At 45.2% G+C, this 26,432-nt stretch overlaps 4 protein-coding genes across 10 annotated transcripts in view; 2 read left to right on the forward strand and 2 right to left on the reverse strand.

Moving 5' to 3' along the window:
* LOC118218831 (protein FAM180A-like) overlaps window positions 1-17,137 on the reverse strand; it is a 37,708-nt gene extending 20,571 nt beyond the window's left edge. The window contains exons 1-2 of one of the 2 annotated variants that reach the window (XM_035401545.1): window positions 16,951-17,137; window positions 5,808-5,904 (exon numbers count right to left, since the gene is read on the reverse strand). The gene's annotated coding sequence lies outside the window, so the exon portion shown is untranslated. Of the gene's footprint in view, window positions 1-5,807; window positions 5,905-11,816; window positions 11,851-16,950 lie in introns of those variants that run through there. The other variant, XM_035401544.1, reaches the window with a different exon arrangement.
* On the forward strand, window positions 601-15,799 carry LOC118218827 (muscarinic acetylcholine receptor M2-like). 3 transcript variants are annotated; one of them, XM_035401536.1, is made up of 2 exons: window positions 601-806; window positions 14,031-15,799. In XM_035401536.1, exon 2 carries the CDS (start codon window positions 14,069-14,071, stop codon window positions 15,386-15,388), a length of 1,320 nt encoding a protein of 439 aa, XP_035257427.1. In that variant the 5' UTR covers window positions 601-806; window positions 14,031-14,068; the 3' UTR covers window positions 15,389-15,799. The 3 variants fall into 3 exon arrangements, with proteins under 3 accessions (XP_035257427.1, XP_035257428.1, XP_035257429.1); XM_035401537.1 differs by lacking the exon at window positions 14,031-15,799 and adding an exon at window positions 8,788-11,538; XM_035401538.1 differs by lacking the exon at window positions 14,031-15,799 and adding an exon at window positions 8,793-11,538.
* A 1,118-nt stretch (window positions 17,138-18,255) lies between the features above and the next one.
* On the reverse strand, window positions 18,256-20,215 carry rhno1 (RAD9-HUS1-RAD1 interacting nuclear orphan 1). Of its 4 annotated transcripts, none has more exons than XM_035401540.1 (3): window positions 19,993-20,180; window positions 19,463-19,654; window positions 18,256-19,257 (listed from the first exon to the last, which is right to left on the reverse strand). In XM_035401540.1, the coding sequence occupies exons 1-3, from the start codon at window positions 20,002-20,004 to the stop codon at window positions 18,598-18,600; spliced, it is 864 nt and encodes a 287-aa protein (XP_035257431.1). In that variant the 5' UTR covers window positions 20,005-20,180; the 3' UTR covers window positions 18,256-18,597. The 4 variants fall into 4 exon arrangements, with proteins under 4 accessions (XP_035257431.1, XP_035257433.1, XP_035257432.1 ...); XM_035401542.1 differs by having other exon boundaries at window positions 19,463-19,670; window positions 19,993-20,179; XM_035401541.1 differs by having other exon boundaries at window positions 19,463-19,673; window positions 19,993-20,178.
* Window positions 20,216-20,252: 37 nt separating this feature from the next.
* On the forward strand, window positions 20,253-26,249 carry LOC118218825 (forkhead box protein M1-like). Its single transcript, XM_035401531.1, has 9 exons — window positions 20,253-20,399; window positions 21,529-22,042; window positions 22,392-22,540; window positions 22,945-23,112; window positions 23,429-23,557; window positions 23,886-23,936; window positions 24,258-24,312; window positions 24,422-24,603; window positions 24,801-26,249. The coding sequence occupies exons 2-9, from the start codon at window positions 21,574-21,576 to the stop codon at window positions 25,530-25,532; spliced, it is 1,935 nt and encodes a 644-aa protein (XP_035257422.1). The 5' UTR covers window positions 20,253-20,399; window positions 21,529-21,573; the 3' UTR covers window positions 25,533-26,249.
* The last annotated feature ends 183 nt before the right edge of the window (window positions 26,250-26,432 follow it).

Below are 26,432 nucleotides of genomic sequence, written 5' to 3' on the forward strand. Positions count from 1 at the left end.
TTCAACAAATGAACCAATCAATGAAGCCCTTCATTAGTTGAATAAGACCTTCCACAAGCTAACTACCTGGACGTGCATTCATCACCATACTCGGCCATACAGCAAGTAAACACTGGAAAGCCAGAAAGCTACCAATTTAGGTAGGTTCAAGTGATCAGAAAAATCTATCATAGGAAAAAACTGTTATGGTTTTTTATAATGAATGAAGAAGCGCAGTTAAACTAGAGGGAAGTTAGAAGTGTGGAGGTTATGAACTGTCTGCAGAGATGGGTCTCCAGGCCCATGCCTGAAGGCCGACAGTGACTTTACAGTTTAGAATCATGATGCCACCTCACCACTCAGTACTGGAGTCTTTAGAAGGTCACCTAACCTACACTGTGCAACAACACTGTGTTTATCAACCAAACAACAGGGCCGGACCTTGTGTTCAGTGTGGCTTTTACACCTGACGCAAGATTTTCATGAGGTTGGAAATATTTATTAAAAATCCCAGAGAGATTATGATGTGTTCTGCGAGGTGTTGTGCTCTCAGTTGGACTGCCCCCTTTCTCTCTCTGCCCCCCTCTCTTAACCTGCCTCCCAGTCTCCGTGTCCCACACGGGCTCCCTCACTCCCTTCTGAATTTCCTCCGCTTCGCACTCTCTCTCTCTAGGCAGTAAGGATGCACAGACTCGTCCCTCAGCGTTGCTTGACTCCATAAGCATGCCATCAGACCGGCCGCGGGCTGACAGGGACCGACCAACAGCTGCGTACTCCAATCGAACTGAAGGCACACGTGGAGGAGGGTAAAGGAACCGCGAGAACAGGTAATTTAAAAAATAAAAGTACAATGTAGTTCTCTTACATGCGCAACGTTTTCTGAGTGTTGGCAATAAGATATCTATAAAGGCATATGACATTATTATGGAGAGAGCGCATCCCTCCAGTGCCTTCCGATATAGGCTACGAATGACGGATTCTCCCCCACACAGACACAATATGAGAGCAAATTTGCGGTAATCGAAATATAAACCGTTTAAATGTAATACGTCTAATTAATTTACGATATTTCACACTACTGTCGTCTTAGTGTCGTGCAGTGAAAGTGGTGTTTCTAATGTAGTATGTGTTGGCTAGTATTTCCACCGGTTCTGACTCATCATTATTACCCCCGTCGTATACAGTTGATGCGCACGCGAATAACAGTTTTCCTCTGAAAGCGACTCTCTGTTGTACAGATGTATTTAAATATATTAAACTTACTGTCTCTGGCTTTAGATGCATACTGGTTTCAAACAAAGTACATACATAAATATGAAGCAAAAAGATTGACACTTAGCAAACGTTCATATCCAGGGCATTAAGAAAATTGCGCACGACGCTAAGAATGTATTTTAAGATGTATCGCAAAGATGACTTCATATAGGCTACTGTTTAAATGTATAGGCCCAGAGAAATAACATACATCGTGGGTTTACGCACCAGTCGATAGCAAAATCGTAAAGGGGTGTTCATGGACTCCATGTGGACACCCAATTTCACATGGTATATAACACGTTGATAAATTAATATGTCCACCTTCTGTTAATTTACCACAATCTAAGTAAACAATTAGGGTCGTTAATTCATAGCCATTGCACAAGGATGTACGTTCTTGTGCTGCTCTTGGTATGAAACTCTGGAGAGGGACTTCTGGATGAAAACACAAGTCACATGTGGCTTTAATTCTCCACTGTTCACCTGGGGCATATCGTGAATAGCAACTAATTAACCTTGACCAAAAAACTAACACTTACATTTTTATTGTAGAATTACAAATAAGGCGCAGAAAGCGAAGCGTGGCGGGAGTTTGCCCCCTTTTACGCACGCGCACATGGCACGCGTTTTAGAGTTTAACACCTCATTGGGACTGCATCAATTGATTTTGTTCACAATAACCATTTCAGCGACAACACATTTATGTTTTTTCCAATGCAACCAAACGAAAAATACGCAATAAAAATGCCTGTTCCCGTCATAGACAAACACTCACGTTACGCACTGCTTCGGCGAGTACAGGATTTTACCTATTTGAGCTAGTTTGTGGTAATATACGCACGGTAACATAGGCTACTATAATTTCGCTCACTAGAAACATGCAGCTAGCGCGATAAATAGCACAGGATATAGTTATGCGGATGCCACAGGTGTTGCAAAAGGACCGCATGTGTGTGTGTTTCTGTAAATACAGATCCCGCTGATTCCAGGCTCACGCGCAGAATGAGCGCAACAGACTGATTTGAAAACCATTAGGCGCAAGGGATAGTTCGCCAGTAAGTCTGAAAGATCTGCTCTCTGGAATCATTTTGCATCTGTCAATAAATGGTTGGATGCCTCGTGGTCTTATACCTCCCCTGGCAAAATGTTTTGCTCTTCAGATGCATGTGTAGTAGTGTAGTATTGGCGACGACGCTTTCCACGTTGCGCATGCTGCTTTCAAAATAACCAATTAAGTAAATGAATAGTAGGCCTACTTAAACCCTATTATTTTTTTATTAGGCTAATAATGGTCAATTTGCCATGCATTTGCCATACATTTTCATCCACATTTTCTATTAACGTTTCTAAATGGCGAGTCAAATGCGTATTCCTGGGGTTTGACGGTGGAACAAAACTGTCCACTTTTCGTTAGCGAGTTGTTCATGGGTTTTGTCATATGAATCATGTCATGCTTCAGCGCGAAGAGTTCGTTGTTAGTGCGAACGTTTAGTCAAAGTGGCAAGGGGGTAATGTGATACAGCGGAGTGCTGTTTTACAATAAGAGATATCGGGCAGGTGATCACTTCAAGCAAGACCATTCAGAATCGAATACAGATTTTTGTCACCCATAAGGAAGAGAAAAAAAAGGGACACAGAGAGAATAGTTAAAAGTAAAAACAGAAAGCAAATGGAAGTTCTATATTATAATTTTTGTATTCATACAACATTGCATATTTACTTTATTAATAATACAAATGTCAAATTTTAAAAATTACTAAAAGGTAGCTTTTTGTTGTCTGCACACTCAAAATGCATAAGAGCTGATGGCCACAGTACTCAAGGGTAAAAACAACACCATCTTCTAACTGACTTTCAGTATACCTACTGAAGAGTTTATGCAGGTTTTTTTCCTTCAAAATTATAAATCAGTGTTCTAGAACTCCACTGCTTTCAATTAGCAGCTAGCGATTGTTACATCGGTGTAAGAATGTTCAGTTAAGCACATTCTAATCACATGTCTGTGACCTCACACCATAAAGGGTTAAAACCCTTCCATGACAAAGCTTGCTCTCCTAATGGCCGAGGTCTGGAGAACAGATCCTGGAGTGTTCTGCCTCCATAGTGGGCGGAGGCGGGGGCGGGGGGCGAGAGACCACAATTTGTCACGAAGGCCTAGAGCCAAGCTGTAAATTACACATTCGGTTATTAAGGCCTAGAGCCAAGCTGTAAACTATTACATATTTTCCCCTGACACCTTGCACCATTGAAACTCTTTACCTAAATTGGTTAAGAAAACTCAGACCTCGTGCTCCTTAATAAAAAAAAAACGTTTCTTACAGTACGCACACGATACATTTTTTCATAAGCCGACAGCAGGGGAGAGTTATGAATGATGAGTTTTCGAGAGAGGGGAAACTGAGGAAGAATGAGAAATGAGGAGGATAAATGTGAGTGCGGATGCTTGTGATTTCTGTGCCGTTAAAACACGTCTCAGAAAAGACTACTCCATGTGGAGTGGATGAGGATTCAGGCACGGCACCCTTGTTTTGCACCCCTGGTAGGAAGCTCAGCATAAAAACACATCAAGGTTGAAGCAGCAAATAGGAACTAACCAGAAGAGAGGTTGCTGCGATTTAGAACACAGACAGAACCGCATTGCAAAAGGTTCTGAGTTTGCTACAACAAAGACAAGCTTTGTCATGCACATCCACCTTCATTTCTTTCTATCACACCATCTTGTTAGCTCTCCGTCTCCCTCACTCATACGCTCTCCATCCTTCCACTGCACTCTTTCTGTCACCCTCCAAAGAGATTGGTTGATCGGGAGTTTAATCAGAGAAGAGTGACTGGTTTATATCAAGTTCAGAGGAGAGTGATTGGCTTACGGAAAGTGTAGTCAGAAGAGTGATTGGCTCATGGGGAGTGTCATCAGAAGGGTGATTGGTTTATCGAGAGTGTAGTCAGAAGAGTGATTGACTTATGGGCAGTGCAGCAAAAGGAAGAGAGTGATATAGTTATCACGGCATTTAGATTTTATGTTCTTGAATAGTCTATTATCTCTGCTAAACACCCTTCACTCACTGAAAATTATTTTACCAACTACGCCAAGAGCATAATTTGCATATAATATACACACATAGCCTTCTTTCAACTCAGAAAGACAAATAATTGCTGTTACCTCTTCTCTGTGTGTGTACGCGTGCATGTGTTTGTGTGCACCAAAAATCAGCGATACAAGAATCATAAATAAGGAACAGTGAATGCACTCAACAGAAGTGTTGACATGAAAGTTACCCTATACCTTACTCAAGGGAACAGCTGCACTTCCCCAAAGATTTATGGCTCCAAGTTTGCATAGAACAGCCAGAGTCTTCTTAATTTAATATAAAGTATAGTCTGAAAACTCAATTTTTGGCTTTGTTAATGGGATCTATAATCAAATAAATCAAGATTAATCAAATCAATAAAATGATTATGCTTGGAAATAATTCAAATTAATCCCAGTGGTTTAAATAATTAACCCCTGTTAGGTTTAAATGGATCCCACATGATTCATAATTTTTCTTCTGGCTCTGAATCTCCTTTCTTCAACTCAAGTGATAATTACAGCTATTTATATTAAAACTGTGATATGCTGTTGGTGCCAGTAGTATCTTGTGTGGTATCGAAGGTAAACTATTCAACATCTTTTAGAAGTTTTAAAAAAGCCTATGCTCAGCAGAAAGCAACACCCTCCTATGAGTAAAGTACATAATGGCATTCTTAAGTTTTCTGAGACAGTGGATATCACCATTGGGGAAATGTTTTTAGTCCAATATATTCAAAATACAGCATTTTCAAAATCCTGGACTGCGTCACGTACTTTTTCCCCACACATTCCGTTTAGAAATAACCCAATCCACCCCACATCGGATACTTATACCAAACGGGCCGCGTGTCCACGGCTCTCCTAATATAACGACAGTCATGTCTCAGGCTGGTCAGAATCAACCCCTTCTGCTTGTGTTGTTTCTAGCTGACTCTAATCAGACAGGATTGAACTGTCGTTAGCTATAAGTTTAATTATAATGATGGATATGGATCAGTTCATCCTACGTTATCGTCATGTGGCTCATTTGAGGCATTATTCTTCGCAGAGAGATACAGGCAAAAGTTTTTGAATAAACAGTTTCTGTTTTCACGATCCTCTAAAGCTAATTAGTATTACAGACAGGTATTCAGCTCTAACAAAGAAAATGTAAGATATTCAATGAGAGAACAAGAAAATGAAAAACGTGAGTAACTGAAACAAGATTAATTTGAGACACATTAGCTAAATATGTTACATAACTAAATGTAAAATTAAAATAAGAAAAATAAAATAACATCTGACAAAAAGCCCCCACAGTATTTCAGCATTTCTCATGAAAAGGGTATATTCAATCTAATTAATATGACATAAAGCCATTCAGTTAGAGCCAAGAAAAGAATGAGAGGGAAAAAGAGAGGCCATAAACAAGACTGAGAAAAAGAAAGATGGAAAAAGAAGCAGATGAGGATGAGCGAGAGTGAGAGCGAGAGAGAGACAGACCCCACTTTCTCATTATTACCTTGCCATTTGGGAAGCCACAGGCACACTAAGGTAATTTCCTTCTCTCGCTGTTCTGGACCTCTCATGGCTTTTGATGTCCCCAGGTGTTTCATTTCCTTAAAGCACAAAACAGAATTTACAATTACCAGCCAAATAAGAGAATAAGAGGACAGTCTCCACCCCAAGAAACGCCAACAAACGTCTGTCACTGTGGACGCGTAGAGTTTTTGTTCGCTTTTCTATCGTTATTATAATTATTTTCATTATTATTATCCTAAGACAAGTCATTACCAAACTCCACTGGGACTGCTTTTGCCACTGACAGATTTTCTTATTTGCATTTGGATGTTTGCGATATACATGTGGATGTATAAAATAAAGGCGATTCAGCATTCCAGCTCACAAATATCTGTGTTAAGTGCTGTTGTTAATGCAAATAAGAACACTAATGCAATATAATGGTCATAACTCATAAGATAACAGACAACACACCATCTGTAAACGACACAAGACACAAAAGCATAACCGGATATTTTGAGCTTCCGCTTTTCAAAAAAGACACTTAAACGGCCATTTCCAAATAAACGTATACATTCACTGCAAAATGTGCTCCTTAAATCGGAGTGAGCTAACCCCCGAGGAATCCACTATGGGTTTCACTGTTCACCCCGGGCACAAGACTGAGCTGAAATGCTCAGGCATTCTTGATCTAAGCGTGAGGTATTTGGTAGCGCGGGCCTGGTTAATGTACGCCCCGGTTTGGAGGAAAATGTCACTACTGGGGCCAGTGCGTTCACAGCTAACAGGGTTTTATTCCTGAGAGCTGTCTGGAAGCAGCTGATAGATTCTGCGGCCGATAGGAGGACTGCTGTATCTCAGTCCTGTTTTAAATGAGCACATTCATGAGTGAAAAAACAGAACTGGGTTTTGGCCGGAGGGAACGCTCAGATTCTGTGAACTCCAGAGGTAACTGACTGAGAAAACATCCACAAACTTTTTTTTTTTTCTTCTTTTTTTTTGAAAAGCCATAGAAATGTTGACAAGGTGTAGACTCAGTGAGCCCAAACCGGCTGGCACAGATGCACCAGCCTCTCTGGACATGCGGCACTACTGAACAAGAGGGTCCAGCGGGAGAGCTGCACTTACATCGTGACCTGTCTCTGGATAACTAGTCTATCCCTGATTCGCTGTAATTCTGGATATAAGCCCTGCCACAGCGTTACAGCACCATGCGTAAACGCGCGCTTCTCACACGTTATTTTTGTTGCTGGTAAATGGAAAGTTTTGTCTGGTCGCTGCATATCTAGTTGTGTAATGACGCCTTGTGTTGTGGGGAGAAGCTCATGATGTATTGTCAGTGGGCTCCCCGGACTGCGTGAAGACAAAGTGTCCTTACGTCAAGCTTCCTCTTCACAGATGACCATTTTAGGTCATTGTGCATTGGAAATGTTGGGGTCTCACAAGAACATCCCAGTAGGAGCCAACAGGCTTCATTTTGCATAACTTGAAGCTTTTCCTAATATTAGACGCAGAAGTATCAGCCAAGACAGGTGAGCAAGATACTGTGCAGATGGTAGTTGGCAGATGGTGTTTGGATAACTCCTTATTATAAAGGCTGCACTTTACTCCTTATTTTTGCAAACCAGACATTGTTATACATTGTACTATTTTTTTTCTCTTTTTCTTTTCTTTTATATTTAGGCTTATTACCAAGGTTAATGTATCTAAGGTCAAGTATAAATACCATAAATTCACCATGTTGGACCTTACCCCTAGAACATCAGGATATGAGCCTACTATTATCGTAACCACAACAGAACAGTACTGTCATGTTTGACTGCTCTGCCAATGGCGATTTGCAGGATTGTGTTGCAGAGAGCTAGCAAAAAAATACATAGATTAAAACTATTTACGTGTGCAAATCAATACACTGCTCAGGATTTGGCTGCAGAATAATTTCCCAGAATTCAGACTGAGGTGCTCAGGTCAAAGTGCGTACACAATTTTTTTAAAAAAATCTGGGAAGCCTTCTCAAACAAATGCGGGAACTAAATAAGGGACTACACAATGACGCAAGTCACTGTGTTTTCTGAAGAGCACATCTAGGAAAAGCAGCTGGCTGGCCACAAGATTTACAAATCAGCCTCGTAAAGCCTGCTGATATCCAGTGTGTGGGGAGTGATTGGCACATCCACATGAACACAAGCTCTGAGCTTGATTTTAACACTGAAAACATGCTGCGGACGCCCAGTTACTACCCAGTTAACAACTTTTTAACAATCAACAAAGAGCGAGCATGAACAAACAGCACGCACAGCAGACTGCCAGCTAACTCGTCACACTAAAAGATGTGAAAACATCCCCCATGGTCAAAATCCCAAAATATTCCCATCCTTGAAACAGCTCAAATCAAACCAAATTCTGGACATGGTTATCCAGCTATGTGCATTTTGTGTCTCATAATATATTATTATGAATACAGTATTAAGCAGCCAGTAAAAGTGTGAATACAGTGGAGAATTCGCCGAGCCTTTAAAAATAAACATTTATTGAGAGTTCATTATTTATAATCTGTGGTAACCCAAGAGGATAAATTTACAAGTTTACTGTTCAAGTTTTCACCGACACACCTACACATTTCTTTAAAAAAAATAATGTTGTTTCATAAACTGTAAACTGACTGGCTGCAAACAGTACAATGCTTGCAGCATGCCACACTTATTCACCCTGAAGCGGTAATGACTGTCTTTGTTGGTAGGGTAACACGTTCAAAATTCATACATTCCACCACTTGCAATGAACTCACAGAACAGCCACATATGTTTGAATGTAGGCCAAGTTATCTTTATTATGTTTATGTTATGAGAGGGAGTGGTGTAACTGGCTGGAAAGACTAAGTTCTTTTCATAAAAATTTATATAATATAAATATAACACACAATATGATTTCAAATTCGCAATCACAGTGCTTAAAAATATTTTTATTCTCTTGTCTGAAAGTTCAGGGGCTGAGCTGACAGCTGAAGATTCAGCAAGGTCGGAAAAGATGGAGCTGCAAACCAGCAAGCTTGCCCTCTCCACCGCCTCCAATGTCTCCAACTCCTCAGCGGGCAATGGCACAGCCACCCTGCTGCCTGAGGCCCCCTACCAGGCAGTGGAGGTGGTGTTCATAGTCCTGGTGGCAGGGTCTCTCAGCCTGGTCACGATTATTGGGAACATCCTGGTCATGCTCTCAATAATACTCAACAGGAACCTGCAGACCATAAACAACTACTTCCTCTTCAGCCTGGCATGTGCAGACCTGATCATTGGGGTAAGCTCCATGAACCTGTACACAATCTACATTGTGATTGGCTACTGGCCCCTGGGACCCGTGGTGTGTGACCTATGGCTGGCCCTGGACTATGTGGTCAGCAACGCCTCTGTCATGAACCTCCTCATCATCAGCCTCGACCGTTACTTCAGTGTCACCAAACCGCTCAGCTACCCGATGAAAAGGACCACCAAGATGGCGGGCATGATGATCGCGGTGGCCTGGGTCCTTTCCTTCGTCCTGTGGGCACCGGCCATCCTGTTCTGGCAATTCATTGTGGGTGTGCGGACCGTGCCGGAGACACAATGCTACATCCAGTTCTTCTCCAACCCAACCATCACCTTTAGTACAGCCATCGCTGCCTTCTACCTGCCTGTCGCCATCATGGCGATACTGTACTGGCAGGTCTCCAGGGCCAGCAAGAGCCGGGTTAAGACGGGCAAGTACGAGCCCTCAGGGCCAAAACAGGAGAACCCATCCAGCACCGAGGTTGGAGACCACATTTCCACCCCCGACGATGACGACGATGACGTGGAAACCCAGGGCACAGACAGGAGCCGGAATGGCGCCCCTCACACAGTAGGCGGGGTCGGGGGCGGGCAGGAGGAGGTGGGAGGGGCTCAGATCTCCGACTCACGCCTGAGTGACAGGGGGCCGGGGCAGCCTGGGAGAAACGGCATCGCTATGGCCACCCGAAACCCCGCGGTGTGCACCATCGTCACGGTGACAAAGCAGCAGCTCAAGAAGAGCGCGGCGCAGTCGCGTGAAAAAAAGGTGACGCGCACCATCATGGCCATCCTGGTCGCCTTCGTGGTCACGTGGACACCCTATAACGTCATGGTGCTCATGAACACCTTCTGCTCCACCTGCATTCCCAACGCTGTGTGGATCCTTGGCTACTGGCTCTGCTACATAAACAGCACCATCAACCCTGCTTGCTACGCCCTCTGCAACGCCACCTTCAAAAAGACCTTCAAACGGCTCCTGCTCTGCCAGTACAAGGACAATCGCTTGGGTAGATAAACAGAGTTGTGTGTGTTACAGGTTGTGGTATTTTCTGTCATTTTTCTTACATTGATCTAAAAAGAAATCTATTCTCTTGTATCACTGTAAACAACTACATGTACAAGCTCAAGAGCTAGAAGGACTAAAGAACAAATACCTATACATGTAATATAAAACCACACACATTTGTAAGCCTAATAATTCTCAATTTAAAAAAAGAACATTTACGACACAGCTGAGATGTAATAAGAATCTGCGCACATTCATGACACACAAACAATGCTCAGAAACAGTGCATCAATAAGTAGTTTATAGTTTCATCTGATATGAATTTTCCATTATTGAAAATTATTACTAAAGTCACGTACGATAAATGTAACTATTTACTGATGCACCAGAAAGACTTTTCCAATTAATATCCGTTTCCGCTCTCTAAGAAGGAACACATGGAAAAAGAATGAGGTCAAAGCCAGTGCGAGTGTGAAATGCGCATGCATCCACGTATATGGGAGTGTGTACATTAGAGTATGCGTGCGTGCGCGTGTTTGTGTGTGAATATGACATATTCCATGCGCATGTTAATTCAGTATATTCAAGAAAGTATGAAAGAAAGAGAATGATTTACAAGCATGTGTATGTGTACGCATGCAACTATACAACATGCGCATCTTTGCTAGCCCATATTTATAGGCGTGTACCAACAAGCTCACTTTTGTGGACGCGTACACGCGTATGTCTGTCTGTGAGCATGTCTTGGTGTTTGTATGCAATTTAACATTAATTATTTTTTACTTTTTTCATCAATTTCTTTTTAAGATGTCAATACCATTATATAATTCAAAATAACCATCAATCATCAATTTACAATTTCCATGGCACCAAGCAATTTCACCCGCGTTGTCAAACACATGTAATATTAGATTCATAAAATGTATTATAGATTCTAAACATGTTGCCATATTCTACAGAAAAGGCTTCCATCAAATGAGAAATAAAACAGATTTGTGAAGGATGCTGTTCTTCTGTTTTCCACTAATTCACTCCATGGTGTCACTGGGTTCAGTTTAACAACATAATTTTACCCATTATCATCACTTCTCAATTTTTACCACTGTCCTGTAATCACACACCAATCCCCCGTTACCACCACTCTCCTATAACTACAGCTGCAATAGATTTGTCTTCATTGTCTTCCTCTTAATTTCCCTACCAATTACATCATTGTAAATGCCACTGTGCAGCAGTTATTAATCCATACACTGGCCCAGATCTATCTTCTGAAACTTTACATAAACTGGCTATCAGTTTTGTAAAGTTAGATAGTGATCTTTAATTACACAGAATGTAGCTTTACTAAGTTTGTCAACCTACTTGACCACACTTTGAATTTGTAATCCATATGTGGTTAATTAAAATAAACTGACAATTCTGAAGTGAGTTGTTATTTTTCCGTATATGTGGAATGGGAAATCCAAGGGTCAAGGTAAGTCCACCAAAGCAGAAAAACTTGGGTAGCTCTACTTTGGTATATGACCTGTTTTTTACTTGTAACTTCCCATTGTTTTGATGCTGAATCATTTTGGACCAAGCAAGGTTATTAAGGAAATGTGTTGTTTTATGTAAACTATAGAAAGTAGTTATTTGCTTTCTGTACGAAACTAGTAACTCAGCATTTTCTTTTTTGTATGTTGAAGTGCACATGAATGCATACCTTTGTAAGGGAAAATGTGTACAGGCTATGCAACATCTGAAACTTTGGCGAAGAGTTGCAGAGATAGCTAAAAATGAACGACAGCTATTGGGGGCAAGCTCAGCAGCTTGGCCTGGAACTTGCATTACAGCTCCCTCTCCTGGATGCTTTGGCAAACAGCAATATCAATTGCCGAAGCTAAGCAAAGGATTCGGGACCAACATTTGAACAGAATTTATTTACACATTACACAGCCACTTCCCTCACTCACACTGAGTCAGAATAATTTCCCAGAAGTCAAACAGGCGCTCTGGTCAAAGACAGTGTGTACACTGTTTTTTTTTTTTGATCTGGGAAGCATTCTCAAACAAATGCGGGAACTAAACAAGGGACTATACAATGATGCAAATCACTGTGCTTTCTGAAGAGCACATCTAGGAAAAGCAGCTGGCTGGCCACAGGATTTACAAATCAGCCTCGTAAAGTCTGCTGATATCCAGTGTGTGGGGAGTGATTGGCACATCCACATGAACACAAGCCCCGAGCTTGATTTTAACACTGAAGATATGCTGCCTAACATGTTCAAAATCCTTACGTTCCACCCTTACACCACTTACAACCAACTCACAGAACAGCCGCCAAGGTTACTGCGGGTCACTTTCGCAACAGTTTTAGTCATATTGTGGGGCGATGCATGACAACGCTCATGATAACATTTCATTGCAACAAGCAGCTAAAGCATATGCATGCGTTTTTGAAAGAGAGCTAGCTACATTTAAAAGAAAATATTCAAAATATTTTATCACTTTAAAAAAATACAATTATGAAATCAGCAAAAAGTTAGAGCAGACAGCACTTGCTCTTGTCTGTCCTTAGTGAAGACCGAAAGCCGAAATGAGTTTCCGTGACTGAGAGACAGGTGTCACAGTTGTGATGAATGGTGTTTAAGAATGGGATACTCTTTCCCAGAAAAGACAAGGCTGCTCAGCCAATTAACTGAACCAGACGGCGAGCATCAAACCTGCCTTTGAAGCCCAGCAGGCCATGGTGGTAACAGTACACCTGTGCCGACGGTGGGACAGGGCAGCCTATCACCGCGCCCCACATGCACAACGCAAAAGTTCTGATATGAAACCCAATTGTTTAGCGCAACTGAGTTAGCAACAGTAACCAAGATGGGCAGGAGTTAGCGATAAGTGAATTTGCTAATGCAAAGAAAAGTCACCCTTTGCAGAGGGGACCCAACACTGCCTGTTAGACAAAGTTCACATACGGAAGACTGCAGCTCTCTGCACAACATCAGCGCGCCTTGACTTTTCCCAGGGACGTGAGGATTTTTTGTCTTGAGCTCAGAAGCAGTGGAAGAGGGAGCAGGAAGCATCAAAAGGAAGGGCAGCCAAACTAATTCCAGAATCCCAAGCCATCCCAACAGCCCCGTGGTAGACACAAACGCGCATTTGCCTCCTATGGACCAGCCATACCTCCGTTTCCTTTGATCTGAACTACAACACAGAAAACTGGAAGGAATTTAACACATCCAGCACAGAACATGCAGTAGTACGTCAGAAAAACAAGCAGAGACTGCACGCAGCAGGCACCATATACATGTGTTTATAAGGCAAGGTATCAAAGAGGCTGTTTGTCAGTGTGTTTGTCAGAAAATTTAAATTTCTTGTGAAACTGTGCCATTCTACAGTACCTGCTCTTTGCGTAAACCTCATATGGAGCCCTTCCTTTAACATTCTAGTTTATGGTGACTTTATTATTTAATACATATATTACAAGCGGGTAATAGATGTATTAAATGAGAACACACTAAATTGCTGGGTTGAAGAGTTCCGGGGGTACTGCTCTGCAAAGGGAAGTCTGCTGACCGCTCTAAAGAGCGGAAGGAAACTGAAGTTCCCCGCCCTGAACTCGCGAATCTCGCCACAAAGACGAGCGATACCTGTACTGCGGCTGGGTGAGTATATGCAGTCAGCAAACTGACCTTAAACTGCTCTCATGCATTTCTACTGCTATCCTGCATTTCTACTGCTATCCTGCTTTACGTATGTTTGAATGTAGACCGAGTTATCTTCACATTTGTGTTATGAGGGGGAGTGATGTAACTGGCTGGAAATTTTTACATAAAAATTCATATAACATAAATATAAATATGACACACACAAACATAATTTGATTTCTAATTAGCAATCACAGTGCTTAAAAATATTTTTCTTTTTTGTCTGAAAGTTTAGGGGGTCAGCTGACAGCTGAAGAGGTCAGAACAGATGGAGCTGCAAACCAGCAAGCCTGCCCTCTCCACCGCCTCCAATGTCTCCAACTCCTCAGCGGGCAATGACACAGCCACCCTGCTGCCTGAGGCCCCCTACCAGGCAGTGGAGGTGGTGTTCATAGTCCTGGTGGCAGGGTCTCTCAGCCTGGTCACGATTATTGGGAACATCCTGGTCATGCTCTCAATAATAGTCAACAGGAAGCTGCAGACCATAAACAACTACTTCCTCTTCAGCCTGGCATGTTCAGACCTGATCATTGGGGTAAGCTCCATGAACCTGAACACAGTCTATATTGTGTTTGGCTACTGGCCCCTGGGACCAGTGGTGTGTGACCTATGGCTGGCCCAGGACTACGTGGTCAGCAACGCCTCTGTCATGAACCTCCTCATCATCAGCCTCGACCGTTACTTCAGTGTCACCAAACCGCTCACGTACCCAAGGAAAAGGACCACCAAGATGGCGGGCATGATGATCGCGGTGGCCTGGGTCCTTTCCTTCGTCCTGTGGGCACCGGCCATCCTGTTCTGGCAATTCATTGTGGGTGTGCGGACCGTGCCGGAGACAGAATGCTACATCCAGTTCTTATCCAACCCAACCATCACCCTCGGCATCACCATCGTTTCTTTCTACGTGCCTGTCACCATCATGATGTTGTTGTACTGGCAGGTCTCCAGGGCCAGCAAGAGCCGCGTGAAGACGGGCAAGTACGAGCCCTCAGGATCAAAACACGAGAACCCATCCAGCACCGAGGTTGGAGACCACATTTTCACCCCCGAAGATGACGACGATGACGTGGAAACCCAGGGCACAGACAGGAGCCGGAATGGCGCCCCTCACACAGTAGGTGGGGTCGGGGGCGGGCAGGAGGAGGTGGGAGGGGCTCAGAACTCTGACTCCAACAGGGGGCCGGTGCAGCCTGGGAGAAGCAGCACCGCCACGGCCATCCAGCCTCAAGCTCGCCGCCACGCCCCTGAAGGCCGCAAAGGAAACCCCGCGCCGCACACCATCGCCACGGTGACAAAGCAGCGTCCCAAGAATAAGGTGGCGCTGTCGCGTGGAAAAAAGGTCACACGCACTGTTATGGCCATCCTGGTCGCCTTCGTGGTCACGTATGCGCCCTATAACGTCTTGGTGCTCATAAACACCTTCTGCTCCACCTGCATTCCCGACGCCGTGTGGAAATTTGGCTACTGTTTCAGCTACATCAACAGCACCATCAACCCTGCCTGCTACGCCCTCTGCAACGCCACCTTCAAAAAGACCTTCAAACGGCTCCTGCTCTGCCAGTACAAGGACATTCGCTCGGGTAGATAAACAGGGATGTGTGTGTGTTACAGGTTGTGGCTGTGGTGTTCACTGATTTAAAAAGAAATTTATTCTCTTATATCACTGTAATCAACTACATGTATAAGCTCAATAGCTCGATGGACTAAAGAAAAAATACCTATTCATGTAATATAAAACGACATGCATTTAAAAGCCTACTAACTCTCAATTGAAAAACAAGCACCTTTACATTTATGATACAAAAACAGTGCATGAATAAGTAGTTTATAGTTTCATCTGATATGAATTTTGCATTACTGAAAATAGCCCAGACCATCAATCATCAACTTTTCATCAACAACAATTTCCATGGCACCGAGCAGTCTCACCTGCAATGATTCTTTCCCTCAGGTTAGCCAATCACGACGCACACAAGCACACACACGCACGACGCACACAAGTGCACACACACCTGCATGTATATGGACACAAACACACACACACCTGCATGTATATGGACACACATCTACATGTATATGGACACACATACACACACACCTGCATGTATATGGACACACACAAACACACACACCTGCATGTATATGGACACACACACACAAACACCTGCATGTATATGGACACACACACAAACACACGCACCTGTATGTATATGGACACACAGAAACTCACAGAATAGAAATGTGTGACAAATGCCTCTGTCCAGCTGTTATTAATCCACACACTGGCCCAGATCTATCGTCTGCAACTTGACATAATCAGTTTTGTAAAGTTACAGATGGCGATCTTTAATTACACAGAATGCAGCTTCTTTATGTTTGTAAACCCATTTTACCACGCTTTGCATTTGTAATCCGTATGTGGTTAATTCAAATAAACAGACAATGCTTAAGTGAGCTGTTATTTTTCCGTACATATGGAACGGAAATCCAAGGGTCAAGGTAAGTCCACAAAAGCAGGAAAACTTGGGTAGCTTTACTTTGGTATATGGCCTGTTTGTTTTACTTGTAACTTGCCATTATTTTGATGGAGAATCATTTGCGACCAAGCAAGGTTTAAGGAAATGTGTTGTTTTATGTAAACGATAGGAGAAAGATATTTGCTTTGAGTACGTGGTCTTTTTAGTATTTCAACAAAAAGTTTTTTGTTGAAATACAAATAAGGACAAATCGACAAACTGGTTAACAGGTTAAAATCAACCTCGGTGTTTGGCGAGCTTTTATCTTGTCTATACAGTCACCTGTTGCAGCAAACTACTTGCGCAAGAGTGCTATAGTTAGAAATATTGCACGTATGTCTATTTTGCGTTTTGAATGCGATTTCTACAGAATAATAATTTCGTCCATTTTATAGCTAGTTGGTACAATAAGGATTCGAAGCTTCCAATAATGCATTTCATTTTAAACATACAGTGTTTAGTTTTTGTTGAACACTAACACTGTTAGTTTTTGGAGTTGGCTCGTTTACAAGCTATGCATTCTGTTTATCGATAAACAGAGCTGCTACTGTTGACAAACCCACGGCATTTTAAACAGAAGTATCCATTAAACACAAAATGTTTGAAGCATGTTGAAGCGCACGGGAATGCATACCTTTGTAAGGGAAAATGTGTACAGGCTATGCAACGTCTGAAGCTCCGCCGAAGAGTTGCAGGGGTAATTAACAATTAATGACAGGTGTTGTGCGCGAGCTCAGCTGCTTGGCCTGGAACTTGCGTTATGGCTCCCTCTCCTGGATGCTTTGGCAAACAGCAATATCAATTGCCGAGGCTAAGCAAAGGATTCAGGACCAACATTTGAACAGAATTTCTTCACACAGCCACCTCCCTCACTCATACAGCGTCACCAGCAATAAAGTGTGACAGTGAGGCAACAGAGAACGAAAACAAAGAGGATATAGAGTACTGTGCAAGTCTTAGGCACCTGTAAAAAAAATGCTGTACAGTTAAGATGCTTTCAAAAATAATGAAATGAAAGGTTATAAAGGTAAATAAAATCAATGTTTGGTGTGACCACCCTTCGCCTTTAAAACTACATCAATTCTCTTAGGTACACTGTCCAGCAGTTTTATAAGAAAATCGGCTGGGAGGTTGTTCCAAGCATTTGAGAACTTGCCACAGTTCTTCTGGAGATTTTGGCTGTTTCACTTGCTTCTGGCTCTCCAGGTAATCCCAGAGACCTTTGATCAAGTTTTTATCTGAAAATTAGTCTATTACTTAAAATATTACTTTATTTAACAAAATACTAAAATATATCTGTAATTTTTCATTATTTGGAAAATTCATGTTTGGAAATCTCAAATTTGCTCTTTTCTACTGACACACTAATGTAGAAAACAAAAAATAAACATCTAAGACCAAATATATACTATATATTATATTTAAAAATCTAGGGTGCCTAAGACTTTTGCACAGTACTGTACGTATGGATCCTTTTGACATGTAAAACTTAAATTATGTGATTGCTATGATTCTTTATATTCGTTGCTCAGGACTGTCAGGCTGAATTTAGAGTGCTTGTGGACTGTGATCAAAAAACTCTCATTATTTGATGTCTATGGCAACAAAACTTGCGGAACTATAAGATTCACTCTCATAGGGATACTCTTTCCATTATTTCGCTTCGTATGCATTGAGGCGGAACTTGACCTTCTGAAGATCGTGCCTGCCACGGTCAAGGTCATGGTGTAGAAGAGAGTTCAGTGACTGAATATTCACGCTTCTCTAAAGCTGGTGGTTTACAGATGAGAAATCTGAAAAAGGGTGCGTCAACATTTTTGTGTGAAATAAAGACATTAGTCACAATCTTCTGAGTAGACATCTCCCCAGCCAGGTTATCTCTGGGGATTGGAACCAAGTGTGCAGTTACAATGTTAAAACAAATGATTCTAAATCAGAATAAACATTATTAGTGCTCTTCTTTATTAACAAAAGACTCTGACGCAGACTTAATTTGTTTGAGTAATGTACATGCAGCCAAAGTGTGCCTACAAATAAAAAAACCTTTAACTCCATACACAAAGGGCAATGGATGCATCGTAGTTACCCACCGGTAGCCAACTGCAGCACACCATTTTCAAAAGGTTTCCATTTCATAATACAGCTGATCACACTTTGCATAGCGATTAGTCTGGAATTTCCATGATTATTCGACTGGCAGTTATTTTGCTCTTACTTGGGCAGTGAGCACCAGGGGCTAAAACCTGCACCTTCTAAGGGCGTTGACCTGCTGCCCTTAGTCCTACAGGAAGCTCAGCCGGCTCCGCCTCCAGTTCTTCCCATAGTGCTCTTCTGGAGTGTCACTCACCAGCACAGGAGGGGGTGGGGCCTGCAAGGGCGTCGGGGGGAAAAGGAGGCGGAGCCTGGACAGGCAAGTCGCCTCTGTAGCACCGCAAGTCCTGCTCTGCGGTAACGCGTCCGGAGTCTCTATATCAGGGGGGGTGAATCCATCGTCTGTGAAGGAGGGCCGGTTGTCCCCCACAGGGGTATTAATGGTACGGTCCTCTGTGTGGGACACAGCTGCGGCTGGGGTCAATTTGAATGCCGCCGCCGCGTCTTGTGCACTCCCTTTCCAAAGGGAGGGAACGCTCTGCAGTGCCTCGCTGTTGCAATTCGGAGACGGCCCTCTGCCAACAGGCTCTGAGGTGCGCTCGTCCGCCCGGGCCCCGCCCGGTTTAGCCTTCTCTCCGTGCCTTGCGACGGGAGGGCGTGGGGGGGCAGCGGCGTGCTTCTCAAAGGACAGGGCGGGGAACTTGCAGACGCTGGCCTTCCTGTGTCGCGTCAGAGACAGCAGTGAACCACCGTCCAGAGCACTCCGGTCGGAGCAGCTCTTCTTCGTCCCTCTTCTTCTGCGTGGATGCAGAGCCAGGCTCATCATGCTGGCGTCAAACTGAGGCGTTACCTAAGAGACAGGGGGGAGTCCAGAAACTGCTTACCAGTCAAACGTGAGGTGTCAACTTAAATGTAAAAGCTATAGTCACAATCTTCTTGGGTGAGCGAGCAAGTACTTCATTTGAAAAGATCACAGCAATACCGTATTTCAGAAAAGCTATGCAATTTTGATTATCGTCATCAAACATTATATGGCAATAAATATTTGACATTACCCAAGAATGGGCAGTGCTGCTCTGACGCTGTTCCTCCGACAGGAAGATTTTGGGGTTACGAGCACATCGCACTTTTGGCCCGTACGGATGATAGGCTCCATCCAGAGGCGCTTGGACGAACTGTAGCTGTTGCTTCGACTTTGGGTTTCTCTTTTGGGTTCTGCGGGGCATCAGGAGCGGCCAGCGGCCACCCTTTGGTCGGATATGGCTACTTTTAGCACACACAATACCAGACTACGTTAGCTACATAGCCCAGTCCCATGCCCTCAATGTTCTCGTGGTTTTATGAGCTGATTGTCCTAACACGGTGGAGTGCAAAGTCGTACACTAAGGATCAAAGCCATTGTTAACGTTAACTGCTGAAATTTACTTTCCACGGCAAGTGCAAACTGAACGTTTGACACGTACTTCGCTTAATCTAGCAAGCAATCTCGGTTTCTTTGTAGGAATCCGTATCAACAGAAAACAGGAAATCAATCGTCTGACCGATTACCTATCTTATCGGGCAAGCAAAAAGATACCATACGTACCCAAACCGTCATTTCTGTTCACATACTTGATTTCCATGAAACTGAACACTTTCAGGGATTTGTACATGGACAGACCGGACCTTGCAAACCTGCTCGACGGCTAACGACGTCCAACCATAGACTGTATAAAGCACACCAGCTAAAATTTAATTCCAACATGCCGCTGCCCTCCGATTGGTTCAGAGACGCCAGTGGGAGGGGGAGGCTGCATCTATGTGGTGGCTTCAACTAATCACATGACCGGAACGAGTAGGACTGCGCCAAAATTCAAATCCCCCCAACAAAGTGAAAGGAAATCGAAAGAAATATGATCAAGATTCTTGGCTTTGATTAATGTTGGACATTGATACTAAAATACTGGGGGACTGAGGGACTGACGATCAACAGGACATTTTTCTAATATGAAGGTCTGGTATATTTATGAATGAATATGTATCGATTAATTTAGCTTGCTTATTCATGTCCACTTTTATGACAGTTTTATCCAGCTGGTCTGTCACTGCAACTGCCCTAGCTAACGTTAGCTAGCGCTGATATAAAGCCATTTTTCTCGATTGAAATACAGTTGATGCAGCGAGTTAAACATAAGACAACGTAACATTAGCAATGTTCAACAACTTGCATTACGTTAGCTCATGCACTAGCTATTACAAATCTAGCAGCTAGTCTACATTGTTACAGTAAACTTTCGCTGATGCGTTAGCTAGATGTCTTGGTGGCTGCAACTAGTCCACATCCAACACAATTACGATTAATAATAACTAAGGCTTCAGTTAACGTTACTGTTTTGCAGGCATCTTCATTTGGTCATATGTGGCTTGACACCGAACCCAATGTCGAACTTCCGAAAGAATTGAAATCGGTTGAAGGACACAGTTCTAGAAGATGGTTTATCGTCTGCTTATTATCAATATACGTCACAACTTGCACGGACGTTTGAAAATATCTTCCGAATAGTTGCATTTTTTAAAATTTCGATTATTGTAGCATTTCTAGTATTGTACCCAACTGATGCTCCATACACCATTTATATGAACTCCCGGCTGTTGTTTTTGGCATGCGTAATCTGAGCGGTACTGGAAACCAATAGCTTTTGAACTTTTCATTGACATTGGCTGCTGTCAGAGCATCATTTCAGGTAACAAGAAACGGTTCTCTTTGCCATTTTCTAGTGGTGCTATTATTTTAGATTATACTGACTGTCAGTAGATTTGTTCATACTAAGAAATTGAGAAAAAAACTGCAAGTTAGCCAAGTGTTCATCAGCTTCACTGAGCACTGAACTTAAAATTGGCATAATTTATTTATGGAAACGCAGAGAAATGAATTTCACACAGCAATATATTGGGGCTGCACAATTTTGCAGACTGCCACACGCAGCCCTCTGGCTGCAGGCTGTGAAGCACTGATCCAGAGGACGTGTTTCAGACATACGAGGGACTTTCTAAAGCGTTCTCATCTTGCTCACATTATTGTCGCAGCATCAAGAAGGTGGTTATTTAAAAAAAATAATAATAATGTATGTCCCACTTTCAGACTCTGGACCGAGTGCAGGACACCTTAGACTGACGTTTGACCAGGATGAGACAGAGTCCCAGGAGGCCGCTAATTCTCAAGAGGAGGAAGCTTCCCTTTCCCGAAAGCGAGACGGAGGCTGCCCGTGATGTGCCCGACGGTGCCCGGCGCCAGGCCGCGCCACCCGCTCCCGGGGAACGGGGTCTCCCCGACGCGCTCCGCATCGTGGACCACCCGTCCATGCCCGACACGCAGGTGGTGGTGGTCCCGCAGAGCGCGGACCTCCAGAGTGTCATCGACAGCCTCTCCGCCAGGGGCAAGGAGCGCGGTCCCCAGGGGCCCAGCAAGTTCATCCTGCTGAGCGGCGGGAGCGGAAGCCCGGAGGACTGGCCCGGCTCTCTCGGCCTGTCCTCCTGGGGAGAGGACGGCGACGCAAGGGCTTTCGGGAACCCGCTCACCCTCAACCCAAAGCCAGAGTCGGGGCACAGAACGGACCGCCCCGTGGAAGCCAAGCCCCTGAGCTCAGCGACATTTCGTGAGTCTGAAGCCCTCTAACCTGGCAGCATGTTTTTATTTCAGCGTGTCTGCATCACCCCAGGCGGTTCTCCATGTTTGTTCAGCTTCACTCACCAGGGGTCTGCATCACCAAGCGGGATTACTGAGTTAGCCAATAACTGAGCAAAACCCGGAATAGCACTTTTTACTTCACTCCATGTTCCAGATCTGGAACGGTCCCGGGTTTTACTCTGTGCAGTTATCCAGCTAACTCGGGAATCCTGCTTCGTGACACAGGCGCCAGATTCTAAAGACAACAGGGTTTGCAGGGGTGCAGAGTACCAGTGGTTCACATGGCGGGGACGCGATCTCTCATTCCTGTTTCTCAGCGAGCAAGGAGCAGGACAGCAGCCCGCTGAATGACAGCCTGACCAACATCCAGTGGCTGGGGGGGATGTGCTCGGACGGCCTGGGGTCGGGCGCCGGGGGGAGAGCTTCCGAAAAGGAGAACCAGGAGCCCTGCGCCCAGCGTCTGCAGGTCAGCACACCGACACGGGCCTCTCTGACTGATTATCACATATGCTGCTTACCACCCGTTCAACTAATTAATCCGTTTCCAGTTATCATCGTCGCTGGCAGATGTGCTAACGCAGAGCTGCTAACAAGGGTGTTGCGGCTCAGCGTATTAAATAAACCTCACAGGAGCAACGCACACAGCAGCAGCGCTAAGCTTCGCTCAAAATAATGAACCAACGGTCGAATATTGAAGCTTGATATTATCATCAAAAGTGATGTCAAAAAGGACACACAAATTGGCTATTTGTGCGGGAACTGGACCAAATTTCCATGTGGAGTGTGTGGCTGAATCGGTTTAACGTGTATTGACGTGGATTGACCTTGAACTGACCTTAACCCCGGTGGTCCCGCCCCGCTCTCCCGTAGCTCTCCCAGCACCTGGACGGGGCACAGAGGCCTCCGTACTCCTACATGGCCATGATCCAGTTCGCCATCAACAGCAAGCCGGACAGGCGGATGACCCTGAAGGAGATCTACACGTGGATCGAGGACCACTTCCCCTACTTCAGAAACGTGGCCAAGCCAGGGTGGAAAGTACGCACGCTCAGAGAGCGCAGAAACACGCAGACATTGCTGCGAAAGCAATACATTTTCCACATTTTAATTAAATTGTGACCTTGTCTCATTGGGATAGGACAGCACGAACACAGCCTTCAACCTGCTTCTGTAGTTCTGCATTTCTGTAAACGGCAGCAGTACATCACCGGCATTTAGCAGACGCTCTTACACAGAGCGACTTGCACGCTGTACATAGCTGTGTGTGTATTTGTGGTTTGCTGACTGCTAAGTGCTTCCAGCTTCATTTTAGCATCGTGTCGGATCGGCCTCTTTTTTCTTACGCCACTTGCAGAACTCCATCCGCCACAACCTGTCCCTGCACGACATGTTCACCCGGGAGACGTCCCCGGACGGGAAGATCTCCTTCTGGACCATCCGTCCCGAGGCCAACCGCTGCCTGACCCTGGATCAGGTCTACAAGGTGGGCGTCACGAGCGCGCACCCGCGATCCTGCGCTGAGATTTCCACCGGGCGCCTTTTCGGTTCGAGCGCGTCCGGGTCTCCGCTGCTCTCGCTGATGAGCGCTGCTGCTAAAAGCAGAAGGAGAACAGAGATCTAAAGCCTCGCACACACCGGCGCTCTGAGTTCTGAGATGTTTCGGGAACGTTCTACGCATTACTCTGATGCATTCGGTGGTTTTTCGAAACCCGACAGTGTGGATTTAATGCTGGTGTGTACGAGGCTTAAGACTTGGCCGTATTTGGTTTTTTTTTCTCTGACTTGTTCTATTTCCTTACCCCCTCCCACAGCAGGTGCTGGATCCAAGTACCCCCCATTCCACACAGGTCTGTGAGCAACAAGTAAGCCTGCTTTTTCTCCCCCCCCCCCAACCCCACCCGAAAGTGTACGGGACAGTCAGGACAGGGCTGAGGGCAGGGCGAATGCGTTTGTGTTCCTGCTTTCCCCCGCTTCTCTGCGCTTCTTCAGCAGACGTGCGAGACACAGGGAAAGATGGCCGCCACAGCGTTACATCAGCAGGGCTGAGCTGGGTGACCCTCTGTCACCACGCAGGCATAGCTCAGGCAGTCAGTGCTGCGGTCTGACAGGGGAGGAGCGCTTCTTTTTAGCCATCAAAGCTCACCCCAAATGAGAGATTAACGCTGAGAAATCTCCCCCCACAGCAACTAAAGCCAGCTGTTCCCCAAATCAAGAAAGTGGCCATTCCAATCAGCTCGGGTGAGTGACAGGAAAGGGGGTGGAGACCATACTCTATTTATTTTCACACTGAGCTTTCGTTTTCTGTAAGGCTCCTCTAACTCTCTTTTTCCCTCTGTTCTGGACACAGAGAGGAAGATGAAGCCCCTTCTTTCTCGTCCCGAGTCCTACCTGGTGCCCATACAGCTCTCCCTCAGCCCCTCTCTCTTCCTGCCCTCGGTGCAGCTCCCCCTAGCTGCGCCCCCGCAGAACTGCAGCTCGTTGGCGGCCGAGTTCCAGGGAGGGGGAAAAAGGGTCCGCATCGCCCCCAAGGTGACGCTCGCCCTCCCCAAGGGGCCTTTGGTTTTTTGGGGGTTTTTTTTTTTAAGGGGTTTAGGAATTACAGTTATTTGCACAACAAGTAAGATTTGAACTTGAAATGAGATGAAACTCGAAATGACTTGAAACTATAATCCAATAGGATGCAGACCGAACTCTAATGTAACTACAATGTGTGTGTGGTCCTGCAGTGTGCCCCGCCCCCTGTGGAGGAATTTAAGGAGGACCCCTTGTGCGTCTCCCTGACCCTCGGGGCCCCGGCGGCCCCAAACCACCCCGCCCAAAGAGTGGCCAGAGGCTCCCGCCGAAAGCAGTACCTGGCCCCGCCCCCCAGGGAGGAGCCCGTGCTGCTCTTCCCCGACAGCACCTTCTTCGACTCGGGCCTGACCTCCGACCTCTCCGCCTCTCAGGACACGGGGCTGGACAGCCCGGGGAGGGCGTGCGCCTTCAAGACGCCAATCAAAGGCAGCCGCCCCGCCTCCTCCACCCCCAGCAAGCCAATCGGGAGCGAGAACGCTGCCGCCTCCTCCTCCTCCTCCCTGCCCTCGCCCTGGAGGACCAGCCCTCGGGTCACGGACGCCCGCGACGTGCTGGACTTCAGCCCCATCCGAGGACCCCTGGGGCCCAGCCTGACCCCGCAGAACCAAAACCGCACCCCCCCCTTCGGCTTCGGCTTCGACTCCACCCCCTTCAGGGAGCCGCCCCTTTTCAGCTCCCCCCGCGAACTCCTCACCTCGTCCGTGCGGCGGTCCCCCCCGCCAGCTGGGGGCACTGTCCCGGCCAACTGCTCCCTGACCGAGGGCCTGGTCCTGGACACCATGAACGACAGCCTGAGCAAGATCCTGGTGGACATCAGCTTCTCGGGCCTGGAGGACGAGGAGCTGGACGTCTGCAACCTCAGCTGGTCACACCTCATCCCATAGCTCAAGTGACCCCGCCCCGCCCCGCCCCGCCCGCGCCGGGCCGGGCTCCTCACCAAGCTGCTGACTCCTGCGCTCGTTTCGCGCTAGTTCATGTGACGTGCGCGTCTCTGTTGTGCTGTTTCTGCATGCGCACGTGCGCGATTCGTCTGCACTTTCCGTCCTGTCGTTTTCTACCTTTACCCTTTTGTGACTGACCACCTCTTCTCTTCACTTGCTGTTTATGTCTATTGTGTGTGCATGTGCGTGCGCATGTGTGTGAGTGTGCGTGTGTGCATGCATGTGTGTGTGCGCGTGTGGTGTGTGGGCATGTGTGTGTGTGTGCGTGTGTGTGGTGTGCGTGCGTGTGCACATGTGTGGTGTGAGTGTGTGCGAGTTCACACCAGGTGGCATGTTTTGTGTTGTGGAGGGCCAACTGCACGGCTGTTGACCCGAAGGAAGTAGGAACAAGCTCAGATAAGCTAGTCTTTTCTTTTGCAGTGATTTCAGAAGATAACTATATTTTAATTTGCACATTCTATATATTTGCATTATTGTTTCAGATATAAATTGAGGAAAAAACTGTATTTTCTTAGTAAGACACTAGCGTATTAAGGATTTGAATCTGCCACCTTTGTTAAAAGTTATACGTCTGCTGTTTATGCGATCTGGAGACTTATAGCACAATGTAATCTTATAACACCAGAACGAAGGGATCAATAAAGCAAGTTTCACCTTTTACTGAAGTCATCTTCTTCCCTTAAGGTATGCTCTATATCCGTGGGAGAAAGTCTAATTCAGATTCCACCAAATTAAAAACATTATTTCAATTAAATTCAGTAAAGTAATGTACAAACAGCATACTGCTGACTAGGTATGTCTGTCGATATTGGGGAAGGCAAATGTTTTTTGTGGAGAAGAAAA

The sequence above is a fragment of the Anguilla anguilla genome, chromosome 19 (assembly GCF_013347855.1).
Source record: "Anguilla anguilla isolate fAngAng1 chromosome 19, fAngAng1.pri, whole genome shotgun sequence".
NCBI lineage: Eukaryota > Metazoa > Chordata > Actinopteri > Anguilliformes > Anguillidae > Anguilla > Anguilla anguilla.